Here is a 20,369-nt window from a genome sequence, read left to right as displayed (position 1 = left end):
GCCCTGCCTCCGCCCACTGCCCCTTATTGGCAGCGGCCAGTGGCCGTGCCCGGCATGGCCCCCCGCCCTCCTTGTCCCCAGCCGGCCCAGCCTGTGCACCTTGGGGTGTTCCCCACCTCCTGCTGGCCTCGAGGGCTTCTGCCGCAGGCCTGGGAGACAGACGCATCGGGGAAGTGCCGGAACAGCCGGGTGGCAGGAACGAGGCGGCTGCCCGGGGGCTGCTTATGGTCTTTGACACCCGGTTCCTCAGGCCTTCCCACCACCCCGGCCCCTCAGGCTCTCCCCCAGCCCGGCCAAGCAGCCCGGCAGCGCCGCAGCCCCGACGGAGCTGCAGAGGGGCCGGATCAAGAGGCACCTCGGAGCCCTCAGCAGTCCAGCCAGCAACGCACGGGCAGGAGGACACAGGCGGCGGTTCCTGCCTGGGACAGGAGTTGCGGCCATCTCCAGGCACCGGTCTCGCAGCCGTCCCCGCAGCTCCGGCCCCTGCCCAGCCGCTCTGTCGGCAGCATTAAGGCTTCAGCAGAACCACCAAAGGCCAGGGGGCTTCTGGCCATTTCCCCTTCCACACTGCACACCCGGGCAACTTGCTGAGGACAAGCATCCTTTTTCCCCTCTTCCCCTGTGCCCTGCGGACACTGGGCACCAGAAGAAAGCTCCTGGGAGTCTGTGTATTAGAACACTGTTACAATTCCTTTTGAAGGCTCTTAGAAATGCCTCTGCCCGAATTAAGGTGCAAACGAGACCATATGCCAGTGACAGTAGTATGGGTTTTATTTGATGGTAAATATTAGAGAGAGAAAGAAAGAAGTAGAAAATAGTTGGCAGGGGACAGAAAGAGTGACAGGGACAGGATAAGGAAAATATCACCACTCCGTGGATCCCCACCATGTTCCGCTGATCCAGCTGATCCAGCTGGTGTTCTTGGTGGTGAAAGTCCCCCCAGAAAGCACAGAATCGGATGGGTTTATATACCCTCGAGCCAGGTAGCAATGTCCAGGCATGTCCCCCTGGGGGAGGGGGGCAGTCTCTCACCGCCCGACTCTGGATCTGTTGCATCACGTGCAGTCCTGTGGTGCAAAGCCTCTCAGGTGAAAGTGCCGTGCGTGTGGCCTGTGGGGTTTGGGAGTTCCACAGCCGGGCCGGTTTATGTAACGGAGGATGGGTGCTCAGTGCCTCTGACCAGAGGTTACTCCGTGAACCTGAAACCTCCTCCCTTCCCTTCCCCCCGCCTCGATTGGTTGGGGTGGTCTGTGTAAACCTGGCTTCTGTGAGCTGCGCTCTCCCCCCACCCCAAACTCAACCGGGGATGATTGAACCATGGGTTTCCCTTTATCTAATCAGCAGTTTGACTTCCAGTTCAAAGTCCCACCATTCAGGGAGGCATCTTTGGTTGTAGCTTCTTGATAATGAGAAAAAACTTTATATCGATGGTTGAGGCATGAACCAATTTTAGTCTCAGACAAACACATTCTATATTTACATATAAGGGAAAAACCAAAAGAAGACAAGAACCATCTGAAAAAAAAATGCCCGCTGGTTCAGGTGGCCCCAGCAGAGAGAACCTCCCAGATCAGGTCGATGAGGAGCTCCAGCATTGCAGCCAGCCACGGCCCGACAGACGAGGCCGTGTCCTGCATGCCCTGCGGAGTCGATCTCGCAGCATCTGGAAGATGGAGCGCGGAGCTCTCTCCAGTGCCCGGAGGACGTAGGCTGTTTGACGCGCCAGGCTGGAAACGGCAGGGCTGATGTCACGGGACGCGTCTTCAAGGGCTGCAAGAGAGAGGAACAGAGGCACGGTCGGACTCCAGATCTGCGGGGACCCGAGGAGACCCCCCCTGCCAGGGCCATCCCAGCCTGCTCTGGCCACGGCCAAGAGGGAGCAGAGACCAACGGGATCGAAGGTCCCTGGACAACCAAAGGTGCTGGCCACAAATCCCCCACGTGCCCCTGAAACCTCTCTGTGCTCTGCCCACACCACCCCTCGTCCGCGCAGAGAGCAGAGCCCTCCGCAGCCGGGGCAGGGATTGCAGCTCCCCCCGCCAGCCCCCGCTGACAGCCGGCTGCACTCACTCACCCTCGTAGAGGAGCTGGAGCTCTTCCTGCTGGCCCCTCAGGTGCCGCCCGGCGATGCCTGGGAACACAGAGCCTGTCACGGCCCCAGCGGCACAGCTCCCTGACAGCGGCGCTGCCAGCCCTGCGGCCACACGCTCTCCTCGCCCCGGCAGGGCTCAGCCCGGGCCCTCGCCGCATCCCGACGCCCGAGGGCACGGCTGCGAGAGGACGGTGGCAGCCCCGAGGGCAGGCGGAGCCCCACGGCCCCTAGCCCGGATCCCGCTGCCGGGGCAGCAGCCGGGGCTGGGGCCGCGCTGCGGCGGGGCGGGGAGGGGCGGGGAGGGGCGGGGAGGGGCCCCGGGCTCGTGGCTCACCAATGAACCCGACGGCCGCCTGTCGCAGGGACTCCTGTGGGCTCCGCAGGTACGGCAGGGCCCGCCGCAAGTGCTCGGCCGCTCGGCTCCTGTCCCCTGCCAGCTGGAGAGAGCGCCAGGAGGGAAGGGTTGGCGCGGGCTCAGCCCCTCGGCCGGGCGCTCCCTGCTGCCCGCCGTGGCCTCCCCTGCCCGCACAGCCCTGAGGCCCGGCCAGCAGCCGCTGGCGCCGGGCTCTGGAGGGGGCCGAGGGCCGGGCGCTGCCCGGGGAGCCGCGGTGCCCCCCCCGCCCCAAAGCCCAGCGAGGCCGGGGCTCCGTGGGCACCCGGCTCGCGGCCACAGGAGCCTGGAGAAGAGCCCGTGCGGCCAGGGATGGGAGCAGCGTGTGGAGCGCAGGCTGGAGCCCCTGGCTGCAGCACTGGGCGGGGGGCACAGCTGCCAGCCCCCCACACGGAGCACCGCAGTCAGGGGGCTTCTCCAGGCTGCGACTTGGGCTTCCAGGCCGTCCTTACCAGGCCCTCGTCGAACCTCCATGTCTGATCCACGTCCAGCACGCGTTCGAGATCTCTCCTTTTCAGGAAGCTGGCCGCACAATGCAGCGCTTCCCGGGAGGCCTGGAGAGCAGCAGAGACCGGGAGATGGCACCACAGCCCAGGGCACAGGACCCGTGTCCTTGTGCCGAGGCCAGGGGGGTGCTGCAGCCCATGAGGCGCCAGGGCAGGAGGCGGCCGAGCCCCCTCCCAGGGGAACCCCGGCAGCCCACGAGTCCTTACATCGGCCACGTGCCCGTCCTCGTCATGGCAGTGGAAGGAGAGTGGGAGCAGGCTCTGGCGCACGTGAGACTTCAGGGCCTTTTTTCCCTCTGCCGTTAATAAGCCCATCATCTCTTGGAAGATGCATGTGGAGCGCAGCCGCACCTGGCTGTCATCCTGTATGAAAGGAAGCAAGACAGAGCTCCGCATCGGCCGCTCCAGGCCCACCTGGGCACGGGCCTGAAAATGCACAGGGCACAAAGTGTCTGGGCAGCAGCCAGTGGCCGTGGCTGGGGGCACAGAGCCTTACATTGTCAAAGAGTGGCAGGAGCGCCTCAGCCAGCTGCAGGGCGATGGGGCTGGGTATCGGGGCACCACTATGCAGGAACAAATAGCCGAGGACGACGATGGTCATCCCAACCATGTTGCTGTCATCTTCCTGCAGGCGCTCCACGAGGCTTTCGCTCAGGCTCCACATTCCTTTGTTCTGTGTGGAACACAAGGCTGTGCAACCCCACCCTGCTGCTGCAGGGCCCAGAGGCCAAAGGCCTGTCCCGAAGCACTCGGGCAGCTGAACCGGGAGGCAGGAGAGCTGGGAACAGCTGCCTCAGTGCCCGAAGCCCAGCCAAGCCCAGGCGACTGCCTTCCCCAGCCCCACGCTGCCAGCGCAGCTTCAGCCGCTGCCCCCTTCTCACCATCGAGGGATCCTCGCTGAGCACCACAAGGCCTCTGAGCGCCAGGCGACGCCTCTCCCTGCACTCGCTCCGCAGGTTCTTGGACATGATCTCCAGAACGCTGTCACTGCATCTACCCCAGTCCAGCCAATGCTGGAAAGGGGGATCTGAGAGGACCTGAAAGGCACAGGGGAGTGACGGGGGAGCCGGCCGGCACGAGCCCGCAAGCGTGCAGCGCTGGGCCCAGGCAGCAGCACAGGGCGCGGGCACCGTCCCGGGCAGCTGCGGCTACGAGAGGGCAGAGAGCTGGGAGGCAGCGGGGCGAGGCTGCGCTGGCCATCGGGCTCACCTCCACAATGAAGGCCAGGGCAGGCAGATCCTGGCATGGCTCCTCCCCGCTGAGCAGGCTGAACAGGTGGCAAACGATCCGGAAAGGCATGAATTTGGAGGCCCGGGACATCTCCCTGGCAGGAGGAGAAAGGAAGCAAGACCGTGAGCCGGGGGGGCAAACCTCTCCCAGGACAGACTCACACAGGTCTGGTCTTTCCCCGCCACCCTGCAAGGGGACCTGGGTCTTTTGGGAAGTGGCTGCTCTTGGGGACCCTCCTCTCCCAGCCTTTTCCAGTGTCCTTGGCCGGCCGGCCGGCCCTCGGTGACAAGGCCCTCTGGCCCATGAGCACGGGGACTGTGTGGGGCACCCGGGACACAGGGCACAGATGCCGAGGGCAGATGGGGAGGAGGGGGCCTCACCTGGCCAGCAGACCCACTGCGTGGTGGTGGGTGTCAGCACAGAGCAGCGTGTCCCAGCCACGCTTGTGTTCCACGGCCACCACCACGTCCTCATAGTAGAGTCGGCAGAGCAGGTCCTTCAGGGTCTGCACTGCAAACCTGTGTGCAGAGCAAAGCCCAGGTCACGCTGGTGGGCACTGGCTCCTGCGCTGGGGACATGGGAGGGACAGGAGGACTGGCATGGAGCACCTGTTGGGGTCGGTGGCAAGGCCATGTTGCTCCTGGCATGCTCTCCACAAGTTCTCGACCTTCTCTGGCATCTGCACTGTGCTGAAGAACACTTGGAAGAGCAGATGCACAAAGAGGTGGGGCAAATAGACTGTCACTACGCGTGGCACACAGGGCACCTGGAGGATCTTCCACATCACCAGAGTTGCCTGCAGAGGACAGACCACCCCAAGACAGCGCTCACTGCCGAGGTGTCCATGTGGCAGGGCCCGAGCGTGGGAGGGAGAGGCCAGGGGAGACGCAGGGGGGAGCACCGGGCCTGGTGCCCCTGAACCTGCCCCTAGCCCCAGTTTCAGCCCAGCGCCTGAGGCAGGCAGATGCAGTGGGGGAAGGAGGATGGAGAACTGCTGGAGCGGCGAGCCGGGGGCGAGCAAGGGCCGGTTCCAGAAACTCACAGCCAGGGCAAAGACGACTGTGTCATCCCCGTCGGAGGTGCGCGTGCTGTGCTCTGGCCAGCTCCCCAGCACATCGAGGAGTAGCGGCATGACTGTCTTTGAAGTCCTGACTGAGCACATGAGCGTCTTCCACATGGTCGTGGCAGCTCTGTGGGGTCAGAGCTCTGTCTCAGGGGGGATCTCGGCCACAGCACCGTGGCCTGGGCAGCAGCGGGGACCTGAGCTGGCTGCCAGCCCTGCCTCTGCCCAGTGCCCCTCACAGGCAGCAGCCAGGCAGCCCACCCCTGTGGGGACGGGCCCCTGAGGGGCAGGGAGGGAGCATGGCAGCAGGCTTGGGGGCTGACATGCCAGGGCTGGGAAATGGAGGAGCCAGAAGGCCCTGGAACTCTGCGTTTGTCAGACACCTGGGACGGGCTCCACAGGCCGATGAGCTGGTGAGCCCTGGGCCCTCTGGGCAGGTGGGCCCCATACCTGTCACATGATGGGGCCACACGCAGGATGGTCATCACCACATCAGTGGGGTAGGCCTCAGTCAGAGCCAGAAGGGTCCTGGACAGTCTGGAGTCAGGATACTCATTGGACAGGAGCCACTGGTGGATGTACCTCACCATGGCGGGCACCTGGAGAAGGCACGGGGAGAGTTGGAAAGCTGCCAGAGGGACTAATGTCCCCTGCTTCTCCAGAGAAGCGCTTCCCTTCCCAGCACACTGTGATGGCCTCAAAGGCTTAAAGTGACCAGCGGGCGTGGCTTGGGTGGCCAAGCGATTCCTGGGGGGCTCCAGCCCTGGCCACAGGCTGCTTACTCTCTTTGGGCTGGAAACGCCCTCCTCCACAAGCATATCCAGCAGGGCGGCACTGGTCTTGGTTTTGAAGGTGTGAGGGTGTGCTCTGACCCCAGTGCCCGTGACGCTGCTCTCTTCCTCCCGAATTCTCCTGATGAATTCGCAAATCATCTGCAGGAGAAGGGCAAAGAAGGGAGGGATGTTCCATGGGGTGCTGCCAGCGCGGTGCTCGGCTGAGCAGCGACAGCAGGCCCAGCCCGGGTGGGGATGGCTGCAGGTACCTGCGCTGTTCTGCGGAAGCGGCCACGGGCGGGGCCCTGCTCTTGTGTCCGGTCCACGGCTGCATCTGGCAAAGAGCGAGCGCGGCCAGAGCTGAGGGGCTGCGGGAGAGGCCGGAGAACACAGCCCGGGCCTGGGCCGGGGGATGGGGCACGGCCGCTGCGGAGGGGTCTGCCCTGGCCCCTCTTCCCTCCTGTCCATGGGCATGTTCCCAGGGGATGGGATGGGATGGGATGGGATGGGATGGGATGGGATGGGATGGGATGGGATGGGATGGGATGGGATGGGATGGGATGGGGCGTAGCTGGCTGCAGGCACCAGCCCTGGGGTCCAGCTCTGCCACTCACCCTCCTGTGGCTGCTGGAACTGCTGCACCTCTGCAGGCTGCTGTGCTGGGGCAGCTGCAGGGCCTTCTTCCTCACCCTTCACCAAGGCCTGCTTGGGCACGGTCAGGGGCCTCTGCTCCATGACACTGAGTAGATGTATGGCTTCTTGCAGGAGAGATGCCTGGGAAGGTTCCGGGTCAGCAGGTCGTGCACTTGTGCCTTGAAGGCACCTGCGACAGAGGAGCCTCAGGAAGGCTACAGGAGAGCAAGTCCTGCACTCCGGTCTCAGAGGGCTCCGCCACAATGACAGGAGACTCCTCGTAAATGATTCAGGTCACCAAATCCCACGGTCTGTCCTCGAGGGCAGTGGCCGCGGGAAAGAGAGACGCCTTGGAAAAGCTCCAAGTCACCAAGTCCTGCAGTCTGGTCTTGAGGGCACTGCAGGAATAACGCCTTGGAAAAGCTCCGGGTCGGCAAGGAACGAGTGGGCTGTGCGGCACCGCTCTGTCCCGTCCTGTCCCGTCGCGTGCTCCGAGCGCTGTGGCGTGGCCGCGTCGCCGCCAGCACCTATGTCAGCAGCACGTGTCACAAAGGGCCCTGGGACACCCACGGTGACCGTGCTGCACCATGTCACAAAGGGCCCTTGCACACAATGCCACCTGCCCTGGGCTGCCCCCAGCCCACCCCAAGTGGCCCAGCTTGGAAGGAATCCCTTGCCCCAAGTGTCTAAGACAGCCCGACAGGAACTTAAGCAGCGGCTCCAACCATAAGCAAACGCTCCCCTGCTCTGCGGGCTCGGGGCAGCACAAGGAGCCCCCACGGCTGCCGACGCAGCCGCGGCGGGACGGGCACGGGGCATTCCACAGAAGCTGGCACGGCCTCCTTGGGACACGTCCCGGCCGGTGGCCGTCCTAAGCCCGGGGCTGTGACACAGACGAGGAACGTGTGGGCCAGGGAACGAGTGCTGCTCTGAGCCCTGGGGCCCGGGGAGCGCTGAAATGGGCAGGTGTGGCAGAGTCCCTGCCGAAGCAGACCTGCCACCCCCCGAGCCCTGGCAGCACTGCTGCCCGTCTCCTGCCCCAGAGACCTGTGCCCCGGGGGGCTTCTCTGCCCATGGGCAGCCAAAGCCAAGATGCATTGGGGTCTGTGCTCCTTCCTACAGGGGGCTGTTGGCAGGAGCAGCTGGAGCGACTGGGGGCAACAGATTGGTATCTGACAGGAGATGTTGCTCTGTTACAGCGGGGATGCTGTAACAAGACGTATCAAACCAGGAGTCTCGTGGAAAAGAAACATATATGGACAGATTCTTGATAGATGTTTCAGAGATGGTTATTTCTCCAGCCGCATGGCCGGAGCTCTGCCGAGGAACTCTTACAGTCACGGGAGCCGAGGGTCCTTGCCTGCGCAGGAAACACAAAACAACCAATGGGGAACGAGGCTGACCAGGGGCTAGGAAAGCCCGTCCCTGTCCCCTCAGGGCCCCTCTCCCAGGGCTACATGGCGGGGGGAGGAGACCCCGACATTGCTCCTTCCTGGAATGAATGTTTTCATGGAGGAGATTAGCAGTAGCACCAGAACAGCTTCAGCTGCTGAGTTTCACAGGACAAAGAGATTCTAGAGAGACACTGTGATGTTTCCTTGTGCCTTTCTGTCTTTCTTGCACTCTGGAAAAAAAAGAATCGGCCCAGCCTCTGATAGTCTACGCTCCACTTGCTGCGTGTCTGGCTGCGGCAGCTCACGTCCAAACACAGCTGCGTCCTTGCTGAGCACGGCAATGGACGGCCACAAGCAGGGAGGTTCCCCAGGGAACGTCAAGGGAGACACCTGGGGAAGCGCAGAGGATAGGGATAGCTCGGGGAGAAGACGCTGTTGGGTGTCTCTGATGATGGTGCCAGCACCCTGAAGGAGCAGCCAAGACAGGCGCTGGAAGCAGACATGTCCTGCCCTTTTCTGCTGTCACAGGGACACAGGACACACTTGTTGCCACAGGTCCAGCAGACTTGATCCAGGAACAATGGATCAAGTGGCCATGCATTGGTAGGGAATGGCCTCCAGCTCCAGCAAGAGCAAAGCAGGATCCTCTAGCAGCAAAGCCTGAGCTTGCGAACTGGGCCGTCTCCTCAGCAGACACCAAAGCGCTTCCCGCCACCCCTGGACGTCTGCCACCGCTCCCTGCTTTTCTTCAGTGCCGGCTGCTTCTTCCATTGCTCCAAGCAAGTCCAAGCTTACTTTGGAAGCTCATGCATGTGTCTTTAAGGGGCCTGCATGGAGGAGAAGGACGGCAGCTGCAGCGCAGGGCTTGTGTCCCATCAGAGCCTCTCCCTCACCATGGCACCAATGCGGCTGCCTTGGGACGCCTGTCTGTGGAAGGCGAGTCTGCCCTTGGAATAAATGAATCGGTTTCGGGGTGTTGATTGTTACTGTTTGGATGAGATATAAAAGAGGGGAGTTGATAGTTGAACAAACGGGCCTGTTAACTGAGGAGATTGCAAGACTGTCCAGGTGTAATATCAGAGTGTGAGCACAATAATATCAGGGAGAGACACAACTGGGGACGTGATGACGTGATGGACTAGAAAATGACCTCATGCAGGTGATGTCAGCATCTTGGACCGCTACTGGATAAAGGATTATGCAATCATTCAATGCCCTCGGGAAATGATTAGACAAAAATGCATCTTGATAAAGACCAATAGAAGCCCTGGAAGTGAGCCAATCAGAAGAAGGATCCCAAATCCACCAGTTGTGAAGGGACAGAGGGTAAAAGAACGGACCTGGGACTTTAACCGGGGTCCTCCTGCGGAACTTGGGGTCCAAGGGAGCACCCAGTGGGTCGCACTGTCCTTTTTTGTGTGTTGGTTTACTCTGGCTTGTCGCACGGAGCCTGGGCTTATCCTGGGTTCCCGCTCTCAGTTGTTAATAAAGAAAGGAGTTGGCTTTTCTTTTCAAAAAGTCTCAGCCTCGTTTACAACACCCTCAAGCACGGCCACTGAAGTCAGTCAAGGGCACGGGCTGCAGCCAAAGCTGCCGAGCGTCGCTGTGAGGCTGGCAAGGCAAGAGAAAGCCATTGTGGCCAATTCTGCTGGAGCCTTTTGCCAAGCCACGTGCAGTTGTGCCCACATTATGCCCCCGTTTGGCATCCCGGCTGGTGCGGATGCCTTGGTGAGCAGGCGTTCGGGCTGCTGCTGCTCCTGTGCACGCTCTGCTGCTGTTTCTGCGGCGTCCAGAGCCGCTTCGGCAGCAGCGACTCGGCAGCCCTGCTCGAGGAGACATCGCCGGCCTCCCCGCGGAGGCAGCAGCTGTGCGGGCCCAGAGCTCTGTGTCAGGGGGGCCTCGGTCACAGCACCGTGGCCTGGGCAGCCGCGGGGGCCCGGGCTGGCCGCTGGCCCTGCCTCCGCCCACTGCCCCTTATTGGCAGCGGCCAGTGGCCGTGCCCGGCATGGCCCCCCGCCCTCCTTGTCCCCAGCCGGCCCAGCCTGTGCACCTTGGGGTGTTCCCCACCTCCTGCTGGCCTCGAGGGCTTCTGCCGCAGGCCTGGGAGACAGACGCATCGGGGAAGTGCCGGAACAGCCGGGTGGCAGGAACGAGGCGGCTGCCCGGGGGCTGCTTATGGTCTTTGACACCCGGTTCCTCAGGCCTTCCCACCACCCCGGCCCCTCAGGCTCTCCCCCAGCCCGGCCAAGCAGCCCGGCAGCGCCGCAGCCCCGACGGAGCTGCAGAGGGGCCGGATCAAGAGGCACCTCGGAGCCCTCAGCAGTCCAGCCAGCAACGCACGGGCAGGAGGACACAGGCGGCGGTTCCTGCCTGGGACAGGAGTTGCGGCCATCTCCAGGCACCGGTCTCGCAGCCGTCCCCGCAGCTCCGGCCCCTGCCCAGCCGCTCTGTCGGCAGCATTAAGGCTTCAGCAGAACCACCAAAGGCCAGGGGGCTTCTGGCCATTTCCCCTTCCACACTGCACACCCGGGCAACTTGCTGAGCACAAGCATCCTTTTTCCCCTCTTCCCCTGTGCCCTGCGGACACTGGGCACCAGAAGAAAGCTCCTGGGAGTCTGTGTATTAGAACACTGTTACAATTCCTTTTGAAGGCTCTTAGAAATGCCTCTGCCCGAATTAAGGTGCAAACGAGACCATATGCCAGTGACAGTAGTATGGGTTTTATTTGATGGTAAATATTAGAGAGAGAAAGAAAGAAGTAGAAAATAGTTGGCAGGGGACAGAAAGAGTGACAGGGACAGGATAAGGAAAATATCACCACTCCGTGGATCCCCACCATGTTCCGCTGATCCAGCTGATCCAGCTGGTGTTCTTGGTGGTGAAAGTCCCCCCAGAAAGCACAGAATCGGATGGGTTTATATACCCTCGAGCCAGGTAGCAATGTCCAGGCATGTCCCCCTGGGGGAGGGGGGCAGTCTCTCACCGCCCGACTCTGGATCTGTTGCATCACGTGCAGTCCTGTGGTGCAAAGCCTCTCAGGTGAAAGTGCCGTGCGTGTGGCCTGTGGGGTTTGGGAGTTCCACAGCCGGGCCGGTTTATGTAACGGAGGATGGGTGCTCAGTGCCTCTGACCAGAGGTTACTCCGTGAACCTGAAACCTCCTCCCTTCCCTTCCCCCCGCCTCGATTGGTTGGGGTGGTCTGTGTAAACCTGGCTTCTGTGAGCTGCGCTCTCCCCCCACCCCAAACTCAACCGGGGATGATTGAACCATGGGTTTCCCTTTATCTAATCAGCAGTTTGACTTCCAGTTCAAAGTCCCACCATTCAGGGAGGCATCTTTGGTTGTAGCTTCTTGATAATGAGAAAAAACTTTATATCGATGGTTGAGGCATGAACCAATTTTAGTCTCAGACAAACACATTCTATATTTACATATAAGGGAAAAACCAAAAGAAGACAAGAACCATCTGAAAAAAAAATGCCCGCTGGTTCAGGTGGCCCCAGCAGAGAGAACCTCCCAGATCAGGTCGATGAGGAGCTCCAGCATTGCAGCCAGCCACGGCCCGACAGACGAGGCCGTGTCCTGCATGCCCTGCGGAGTCGATCTCGCAGCATCTGGAAGATGGAGCGCGGAGCTCTCTCCAGTGCCCGGAGGACGTAGGCTGTTTGACGCGCCAGGCTGGAAACGGCAGGGCTGATGTCACGGGACGCGTCTTCAAGGGCTGCAAGAGAGAGGAACAGAGGCACGGTCGGACTCCAGATCTGCGGGGACCCGAGGAGACCCCCCCTGCCAGGGCCATCCCAGCCTGCTCTGGCCACGGCCAAGAGGGAGCAGAGACCAACGGGATCGAAGGTCCCTGGACAACCAAAGGTGCTGGCCACAAATCCCCCACGTGCCCCTGAAACCTCTCTGTGCTCTGCCCACACCACCCCTCGTCCGCGCAGAGAGCAGAGCCCTCCGCAGCCGGGGCAGGGATTGCAGCTCCCCCCGCCAGCCCCCGCTGACAGCCGGCTGCACTCACTCACCCTCGTAGAGGAGCTGGAGCTCTTCCTGCTGGCCCCTCAGGTGCCGCCCGGCGATGCCTGGGAACACAGAGCCTGTCACGGCCCCAGCGGCACAGCTCCCTGACAGCGGCGCTGCCAGCCCTGCGGCCACACGCTCTCCTCGCCCCGGCAGGGCTCAGCCCGGGCCCTCGCCGCATCCCGACGCCCGAGGGCACGGCTGCGAGAGGACGGTGGCAGCCCCGAGGGCAGGCGGAGCCCCACGGCCCCTAGCCCGGATCCCGCTGCCGGGGCAGCAGCCGGGGCTGGGGCCGCGCTGCGGCGGGGCGGGGAGGGGCGGGGAGGGGCGGGGAGGGGCCCCGGGCTCGTGGCTCACCAATGAACCCGACGGCCGCCTGTCGCAGGGACTCCTGTGGGCTCCGCAGGTACGGCAGGGCCCGCCGCAAGTGCTCGGCCGCTCGGCTCCTGTCCCCTGCCAGCTGGAGAGAGCGCCAGGAGGGAAGGGTTGGCGCGGGCTCAGCCCCTCGGCCGGGCGCTCCCTGCTGCCCGCCGTGGCCTCCCCTGCCCGCACAGCCCTGAGGCCCGGCCAGCAGCCGCTGGCGCCGGGCTCTGGAGGGGGCCGAGGGCCGGGCGCTGCCCGGGGAGCCGCGGTGCCCCCCCCGCCCCAAAGCCCAGCGAGGCCGGGGCTCCGTGGGCACCCGGCTCGCGGCCACAGGAGCCTGGAGAAGAGCCCGTGCGGCCAGGGATGGGAGCAGCGTGTGGAGCGCAGGCTGGAGCCCCTGGCTGCAGCACTGGGCGGGGGGCACAGCTGCCAGCCCCCCACACGGAGCACCGCAGTCAGGGGGCTTCTCCAGGCTGCGACTTGGGCTTCCAGGCCGTCCTTACCAGGCCCTCGTCGAACCTCCATGTCTGATCCACGTCCAGCACGCGTTCGAGATCTCTCCTTTTCAGGAAGCTGGCCGCACAATGCAGCGCTTCCCGGGAGGCCTGGAGAGCAGCAGAGACCGGGAGATGGCACCACAGCCCAGGGCACAGGACCCGTGTCCTTGTGCCGAGGCCAGGGGGGTGCTGCAGCCCATGAGGCGCCAGGGCAGGAGGCGGCCGAGCCCCCTCCCAGGGGAACCCCGGCAGCCCACGAGTCCTTACATCGGCCACGTGCCCGTCCTCGTCATGGCAGTGGAAGGAGAGTGGGAGCAGGCTCTGGCGCACGTGAGACTTCAGGGCCTTTTTTCCCTCTGCCGTTAATAAGCCCATCATCTCTTGGAAGATGCATGTGGAGCGCAGCCGCACCTGGCTGTCATCCTGTATGAAAGGAAGCAAGACAGAGCTCCGCATCGGCCGCTCCAGGCCCACCTGGGCACGGGCCTGAAAATGCACAGGGCACAAAGTGTCTGGGCAGCAGCCAGTGGCCGTGGCTGGGGGCACAGAGCCTTACATTGTCAAAGAGTGGCAGGAGCGCCTCAGCCAGCTGCAGGGCGATGGGGCTGGGTATCGGGGCACCACTATGCAGGAACAAATAGCCGAGGACGACGATGGTCATCCCAACCATGTTGCTGTCATCTTCCTGCAGGCGCTCCACGAGGCTTTCGCTCAGGCTCCACATTCCTTTGTTCTGTGTGGAACACAAGGCTGTGCAACCCCACCCTGCTGCTGCAGGGCCCAGAGGCCAAAGGCCTGTCCCGAAGCACTCGGGCAGCTGAACCGGGAGGCAGGAGAGCTGGGAACAGCTGCCTCAGTGCCCGAAGCCCAGCCAAGCCCAGGCGACTGCCTTCCCCAGCCCCATGCTGCCAGCGCAGCTTCAGCCGCTGCCCCCTTCTCACCATCGAGGGATCCTCGCTGAGCACCACAAGGCCTCTGAGCGCCAGGCGACGCCTCTCCCTGCACTCGCTCCGCAGGTTCTTGGACATGATCTCCAGAACGCTGTCACTGCATCTACCCCAGTCCAGCCAATGCTGGAAAGGGGGATCTGAGAGGACCTGAAAGGCACAGGGGAGTGACGGGGGAGCCGGCCGGCACGAGCCCGCAAGCGTGCAGCGCTGGGCCCAGGCAGCAGCACAGGGCGCGGGCACCGTCCCGGGCAGCTGCGGCTACGAGAGGGCAGAGAGCTGGGAGGCAGCGGGGCGAGGCTGCGCTGGCCATCGGGCTCACCTCCACAATGAAGGCCAGGGCAGGCAGATCCTGGCATGGCTCCTCCCCGCTGAGCAGGCTGAACAGGTGGCAAACGATCCGGAAAGGCATGAATTTGGAGGCCCGGGACATCTCCCTGGCAGGAGGAGAAAGGAAGCAAGACCGTGAGCCGGGGGGGCAAACCTCTCCCAGGACAGACTCACACAGGTCTGGTCTTTCCCCGCCACCCTGCAAGGGGACCTGGGTCTTTTGGGAAGTGGCTGCTCTTGGGGACCCTCCTCTCCCAGCCTTTTCCAGTGTCCTTGGCCGGCCGGCCGGCCCTCGGTGACAAGGCCCTCTGGCCCATGAGCACGGGGACTGTGTGGGGCACCCGGGACACAGGGCACAGATGCCGAGGGCAGATGGGGAGGAGGGGGCCTCACCTGGCCAGCAGACCCACTGCGTGGTGGTGGGTGTCAGCACAGAGCAGCGTGTCCCAGCCACGCTTGTGTTCCACGGCCACCACCACGTCCTCATAGTAGAGTCGGCAGAGCAGGTCCTTCAGGGTCTGCACTGCAAACCTGTGTGCAGAGCAAAGCCCAGGTCACGCTGGTGGGCACTGGCTCCTGCGCTGGGGACATGGGAGGGACAGGAGGACTGGCATGGAGCACCTGTTGGGGTCGGTGGCAAGGCCATGTTGCTCCTGGCATGCTCTCCACAAGTTCTCGACCTTCTCTGGCATCTGCACTGTGCTGAAGAACACTTGGAAGAGCAGATGCACAAAGAGGTGGGGCAAATAGACTGTCACTACGCGTGGCACACAGGGCACCTGGAGGATCTTCCACATCACCAGAGTTGCCTGCAGAGGACAGACCACCCCAAGACAGCGCTCACTGCCGAGGTGTCCATGTGGCAGGGCCCGAGCGTGGGAGGGAGAGGCCAGGGGAGACGCAGGGGGGAGCACCGGGCCTGGTGCCCCTGAACCTGCCCCTAGCCCCAGTTTCAGCCCAGCGCCTGAGGCAGGCAGATGCAGTGGGGGAAGGAGGATGGAGAACTGCTGGAGCGGCGAGCCGGGGGCGAGCAAGGGCCGGTTCCAGAAACTCACAGCCAGGGCAAAGACGACTGTGTCATCCCCGTCGGAGGTGCGCGTGCTGTGCTCTGGCCAGCTCCCCAGCACATCGAGGAGTAGCGGCATGACTGTCTTTGAAGTCCTGACTGAGCACATGAGCGTCTTCCACATGGTCGTGGCAGCTCTGTGGGGTCAGAGCTCTGTCTCAGGGGGGATCTCGGCCACAGCACCGTGGCCTGGGCAGCAGCGGGGACCTGAGCTGGCTGCCAGCCCTGCCTCTGCCCAGTGCCCCTCACAGGCAGCAGCCAGGCAGCCCACCCCTGTGGGGACGGGCCCCTGAGGGGCAGGGAGGGAGCATGGCAGCAGGCTTGGGGGCTGACATGCCAGGGCTGGGAAATGGAGGAGCCAGAAGGCCCTGGAACTCTGCGTTTGTCAGACACCTGGGACGGGCTCCACAGGCCGATGAGCTGGTGAGCCCTGGGCCCTCTGGGCAGGTGGGCCCCATACCTGTCACATGATGGGGCCACACGCAGGATGGTCATCACCACATCAGTGGGGTAGGCCTCAGTCAGAGCCAGAAGGGTCCTGGACAGTCTGGAGTCAGGATACTCATTGGACAGGAGCCACTGGTGGATGTACCTCACCATGGCGGGCACCTGGAGAAGGCACGGGGAGAGTTGGAAAGCTGCCAGAGGGACTAATGTCCCCTGCTTCTCCAGAGAAGCGCTTCCCTTCCCAGCACACTGTGATGGCCTCAAAGGCTTAAAGTGACCAGCGGGCGTGGCTTGGGTGGCCAAGCGATTCCTGGGGGGCTCCAGCCCTGGCCACAGGCTGCTTACTCTCTTTGGGCTGGAAACGCCCTCCTCCACAAGCATATCCAGCAGGGCGGCACTGGTCTTGGTTTTGAAGGTGTGAGGGTGTGCTCTGACCCCAGTGCCCGTGACGCTGCTCTCTTCCTCCCGAATTCTCCTGATGAATTCGCAAATCATCTGCAGGAGAAGGGCAAAGAAGGGAGGGATGTTCCATGGGGTGCTGCCAGCGCGGTGCTCGGCTGAGCAGCGACAGCAGGCCCAGCCCGGGTGGGGATGGCTGCAGGTACCTGCGCTGTTCTGCGGAAGCGGCCACGGGCGGGGCCCTGCTCTTGTGTCCGGTCCACGGCTGCATCTGGCAAAGAGCGAGCGCGGCCAGAGCTGAGGGGCTGCGGGAGAGGCCGGAGAACACAGCCCGGGCCTGGGCCGGGGGATGGGGCACGGCCGCTGCGGAGGGGTCTGCCCTGGCCCCTCTTCCCTCCTGTCCATGGGCATGTTCCCAGGGGATGGGATGGGATGGGATGGGATGGGATGGGATGGGATGGGATGGGATGGGATGGGATGGGATGGGATGGGATGGGATGGGATGGGGCGTAGCTGGCTGCAGGCACCAGCCCTGGGGTCCAGCTCTGCCACTCACCCTCCTGTGGCTGCTGGAACTGCTGCACCTCTGCAGGCTGCTGTGCTGGGGCAGCTGCAGGGCCTTCTTCCTCACCCTTCACCAAGGCCTGCTTGGGCACGGTCAGGGGCCTCTGCTCCATGACACTGAGTAGATGTATGGCTTCTTGCAGGAGAGATGCCTGGGAAGGTTCCGGGTCAGCAGGTCGTGCACTTGTGCCTTGAAGGCACCTGCGACAGAGGAGCCTCAGGAAGGCTACAGGAGAGCAAGTCCTGCACTCCGGTCTCAGAGGGCTCCGCCACAATGACAGGAGACTCCTCGTAAATGATTCAGGTCACCAAATCCCACGGTCTGTCCTCGAGGGCAGTGGCCGCGGGAAAGAGAGACGCCTTGGAAAAGCTCCAAGTCACCAAGTCCTGCAGTCTGGTCTTGAGGGCACTGCAGGAATAACGCCTTGGAAAAGCTCCGGGTCGGCAAGGAACGAGTGGGCTGTGCGGCACCGCTCTGTCCCGTCCTGTCCCGTCGCGTGCTCCGAGCGCTGTGGCGTGGCCGCGTCGCCGCCAGCACCTATGTCAGCAGCACGTGTCACAAAGGGCCCTGGGACACCCACGGTGACCGTGCTGCACCATGTCACAAAGGGCCCTTGCACACAATGCCACCTGCCCTGGGCTGCCCCCAGCCCACCCCAAGTGGCCCAGCTTGGAAGGAATCCCTTGCCCCAAGTGTCTAAGACAGCCCGACAGGAACTTAAGCAGCGGCTCCAACCATAAGCAAACGCTCCCCTGCTCTGCGGGCTCGGGGCAGCACAAGGAGCCCCCACGGCTGCCGACGCAGCCGCGGCGGGACGGGCACGGGGCATTCCACAGAAGCTGGCACGGCCTCCTTGGGACACGTCCCGGCCGGTGGCCGTCCTAAGCCCGGGGCTGTGACACAGACGAGGAACGTGTGGGCCAGGGAACGAGTGCTGCTCTGAGCCCTGGGGCCCGGGGAGCGCTGAAATGGGCAGGTGTGGCAGAGTCCCTGCCGAAGCAGACCTGCCACCCCCCGAGCCCTGGCAGCACTGCTGCCCGTCTCCTGCCCCAGAGACCTGTGCCCCGGGGGGCTTCTCTGCCCATGGGCAGCCAAAGCCAAGATGCATTGGGGTCTGTGCTCCTTCCTACAGGGGGCTGTTGGCAGGAGCAGCTGGAGCGACTGGGGGCAACAGATTGGTATCTGACAGGAGATGTTGCTCTGTTACAGCGGGGATGCTGTAACAAGACGTATCAAACCAGGAGTCTCGTGGAAAAGAAACATATATGGACAGATTCTTGATAGATGTTTCAGAGATGGTTATTTCTCCAGCCGCATGGCCGGAGCTCTGCCGAGGAACTCTTACAGTCACGGGAGCCGAGGGTCCTTGCCTGCGCAGGAAACACAAAACAACCAATGGGGAACGAGGCTGACCAGGGGCTAGGAAAGCCCGTCCCTGTCCCCTCAGGGCCCCTCTCCCAGGGCTACATGGCGGGGGGAGGAGACCCCGACATTGCTCCTTCCTGGAATGAATGTTTTCATGGAGGAGATTAGCAGTAGCACCAGAACAGCTTCAGCTGCTGAGTTTCACAGGACAAAGAGATTCTAGAGAGACACTGTGATGTTTCCTTGTGCCTTTCTGTCTTTCTTGCACTCTGGAAAAAAAAGAATCGGCCCAGCCTCTGATAGTCTACGCTCCACTTGCTGCGTGTCTGGCTGCGGCAGCTCACGTCCAAACACAGCTGCGTCCTTGCTGAGCACGGCAATGGACGGCCACAAGCAGGGAGGTTCCCCAGGGAACGTCAAGGGAGACACCTGGGGAAGCGCAGAGGATAGGGATAGCTCGGGGAGAAGACGCTGTTGGGTGTCTCTGATGATGGTGCCAGCACCCTGAAGGAGCAGCCAAGACAGGCGCTGGAAGCAGACATGTCCTGCCCTTTTCTGCTGTCACAGGGACACAGGACACACTTGTTGCCACAGGTCCAGCAGACTTGATCCAGGAACAATGGATCAAGTGGCCATGCATTGGTAGGGAATGGCCTCCAGCTCCAGCAAGAGCAAAGCAGGATCCTCTAGCAGCAAAGCCTGAGCTTGCGAACTGGGCCGTCTCCTCAGCAGACACCAAAGCGCTTCCCGCCACCCCTGGACGTCTGCCACCGCTCCCTGCTTTTCTTCAGTGCCGGCTGCTTCTTCCATTGCTCCAAGCAAGTCCAAGCTTACTTTGGAAGCTCATGCATGTGTCTTTAAGGGGCCTGCATGGAGGAGAAGGACGGCAGCTGCAGCGCAGGGCTTGTGTCCCATCAGAGCCTCTCCCTCACCATGGCACCAATGCGGCTGCCTTGGGACGCCTGTCTGTGGAAGGCGAGTCTGCCCTTGGAATAAATGAATCGGTTTCGGGGTGTTGATTGTTACTGTTTGGATGAGATATAAAAGAGGGGAGTTGATAGTTGAACAAACGGGCCTGTTAACTGAGGAGATTGCAAGACTGTCCAGGTGTAATATCAGAGTGTGAGCACAATAATATCAGGGAGAGACACAACTGGGGACGTGATGACGTGATGGACTAGAAAATGACCTCATGCAGGTGATGTCAGCATCTTGGACCGCTACTGGATAAAGGATTATGCAATCATTCAATGCCCTCGGGAAATGATTAGACAAAAATGCATCTTGATAAAGACCAATAGAAGCCCTGGAAGTGAGCCAATCAGAAGAAGGATCCCAAATCCACCAGTTGTGAAGGGACAGAGGGTAAAAGAACGGACCTGGGACTTTAACCGGGGTCCTCCTGCGGAACTTGGGGTCCAAGGGAGCACCCAGTGGGTCGCACTGTCCTTTTTTGTGTGTTGGTTTACTCTGGCTTGTTGCACGGAGCCTGGGCTTATCCTGGGTTCCCGCTCTCAGTTGTTAATAAAGAAAGGAGTTGGCTTTTCTTTTCAAAAAGTCTCAGCCTCGTTTACAACACCCTCAAGCACGGCCACTGAAGTCAGTCAAGGGCACGGGCTGCAGCCAAAGCTGCCGAGCGTCGCTGTGAGGCTGGCAAGGCAAGAGAAAGCCATTGTGGCCAATTCTGCTGGAGCCTTTTGCCAAGCCACGTGCAGTTGTGCCCACATTATGCCCCCGTTTGGCATCCCGGCTGGTGCGGATGCCTTGGTGAGCAGGCGTTCGGGCTGCTGCTGCTCCTGTGCACGCTCTGCTGCTGTTTCTGCGGCGTCCAGAGCCGCTTCGGCAGCAGCGACTCGGCAGCCCTGCTCGAGGAGACATCGCCGGCCTCCCCGCGGAGGCAGCAGCTGTGCGGGCCCAGAGCTCTGTGTCAGGGGGGCCTCGGTCACAGCACCGTGGCCTGGGCAGCCGCGGGGGCCCGGGCTGGCCGCTGGCCCTGCCTCCGCCCACTGCCCCTTATTGGCAGCGGCCAGTGGCCGTGCCCGGCATGGCCCCCCGCCCTCCTTGTCCCCAGCCGGCCCAGCCTGTGCACCTTGGGGTGTTCCCCACCTCCTGCTGGCCTCGAGGGCTTCTGCCGCAGGCCTGGGAGACAGACGCATCGGGGAAGTGCCGGAACAGCCGGGTGGCAGGAACGAGGCGGCTGCCCGGGGGCTGCTTATGGTCTTTGACACCCGGTTCCTCAGGCCTTCCCACCACCCCGGCCCCTCAGGCTCTCCCCCAGCCCGGCCAAG

General features: G+C 62.7%; 2 protein-coding genes across 2 annotated transcripts; both read right to left on the bottom strand.

The window, feature by feature from the left end:
* Window positions 1-811: 811 nt before the first annotated feature.
* Window positions 812-6,790, bottom strand: LOC138119862 (maestro heat-like repeat-containing protein family member 6). Its single transcript, XM_069032109.1, has 15 exons — window positions 6,670-6,790; window positions 6,325-6,389; window positions 6,065-6,214; window positions 5,733-5,881; window positions 5,262-5,409; window positions 4,828-5,015; window positions 4,600-4,737; window positions 4,199-4,313; window positions 3,871-4,026; window positions 3,486-3,662; window positions 3,197-3,352; window positions 2,936-3,037; window positions 2,427-2,529; window positions 2,075-2,131; window positions 812-1,770 (listed from the first exon to the last, which is right to left on the bottom strand). The coding sequence occupies exons 1-15, from the start codon at window positions 6,788-6,790 to the stop codon at window positions 1,571-1,573; spliced, it is 2,025 nt and encodes a 674-aa protein (XP_068888210.1). The 3' UTR covers window positions 812-1,570.
* Window positions 6,791-10,844: 4,054 nt separating this feature from the next.
* On the bottom strand, window positions 10,845-16,828 carry LOC138119855 (maestro heat-like repeat-containing protein family member 6). Its single transcript, XM_069032095.1, has 15 exons — window positions 16,708-16,828; window positions 16,358-16,422; window positions 16,098-16,247; window positions 15,766-15,914; window positions 15,295-15,442; window positions 14,861-15,048; window positions 14,633-14,770; window positions 14,232-14,346; window positions 13,904-14,059; window positions 13,519-13,695; window positions 13,230-13,385; window positions 12,969-13,070; window positions 12,460-12,562; window positions 12,108-12,164; window positions 10,845-11,803 (listed from the first exon to the last, which is right to left on the bottom strand). Exons 1-15 carry the CDS (start codon window positions 16,826-16,828, stop codon window positions 11,604-11,606), a joined length of 2,025 nt encoding a protein of 674 aa, XP_068888196.1. The 3' UTR covers window positions 10,845-11,603.
* Between the last annotated feature and the right edge of the window lie 3,541 nt (window positions 16,829-20,369).

The sequence above is a fragment of the Aphelocoma coerulescens genome, chromosome 1 (genome assembly GCF_041296385.1).
Source record: "Aphelocoma coerulescens isolate FSJ_1873_10779 chromosome 1, UR_Acoe_1.0, whole genome shotgun sequence".
Classification (NCBI taxonomy): domain Eukaryota; kingdom Metazoa; phylum Chordata; class Aves; order Passeriformes; family Corvidae; genus Aphelocoma; species Aphelocoma coerulescens.
The sequence above is the reverse complement of the archived record's forward strand: the minus strand, read 5'-3'. Positions and strand labels throughout refer to the sequence as shown.

Coding starts and splice junctions, on each gene's coding strand:
- LOC138119855 (XM_069032095.1), bottom strand. CDS start 16,828: ATGGAGCAGAGGCCCCTGACCGTGCCCAAGCAGGCCTTGGTGAAGGGT. Junction 15,915..16,097: donor GCGTTTCCAGCCCAAAGAGA/GTAAGCAGCCTG, acceptor TGCCTTCTCCAG/GTGCCCGCCATGGTGAGGTA. Junction 15,443..15,765: donor GTGGCCCCATCATGTGACAG/GTATGGGGCCCA, acceptor CTGACCCCACAG/AGCTGCCACGACCATGTGGA.
- LOC138119862 (XM_069032109.1), bottom strand. CDS start 6,790: ATGGAGCAGAGGCCCCTGACCGTGCCCAAGCAGGCCTTGGTGAAGGGT. Junction 4,314..4,599: donor GCAGTGGGTCTGCTGGCCAG/GTGAGGCCCCCT, acceptor TCCTCCTGCCAG/GGAGATGTCCCGGGCCTCCA. Junction 2,530..2,935: donor GGAGGTTCGACGAGGGCCTG/GTAAGGACGGCC, acceptor CGCTCTCTCCAG/CTGGCAGGGGACAGGAGCCG.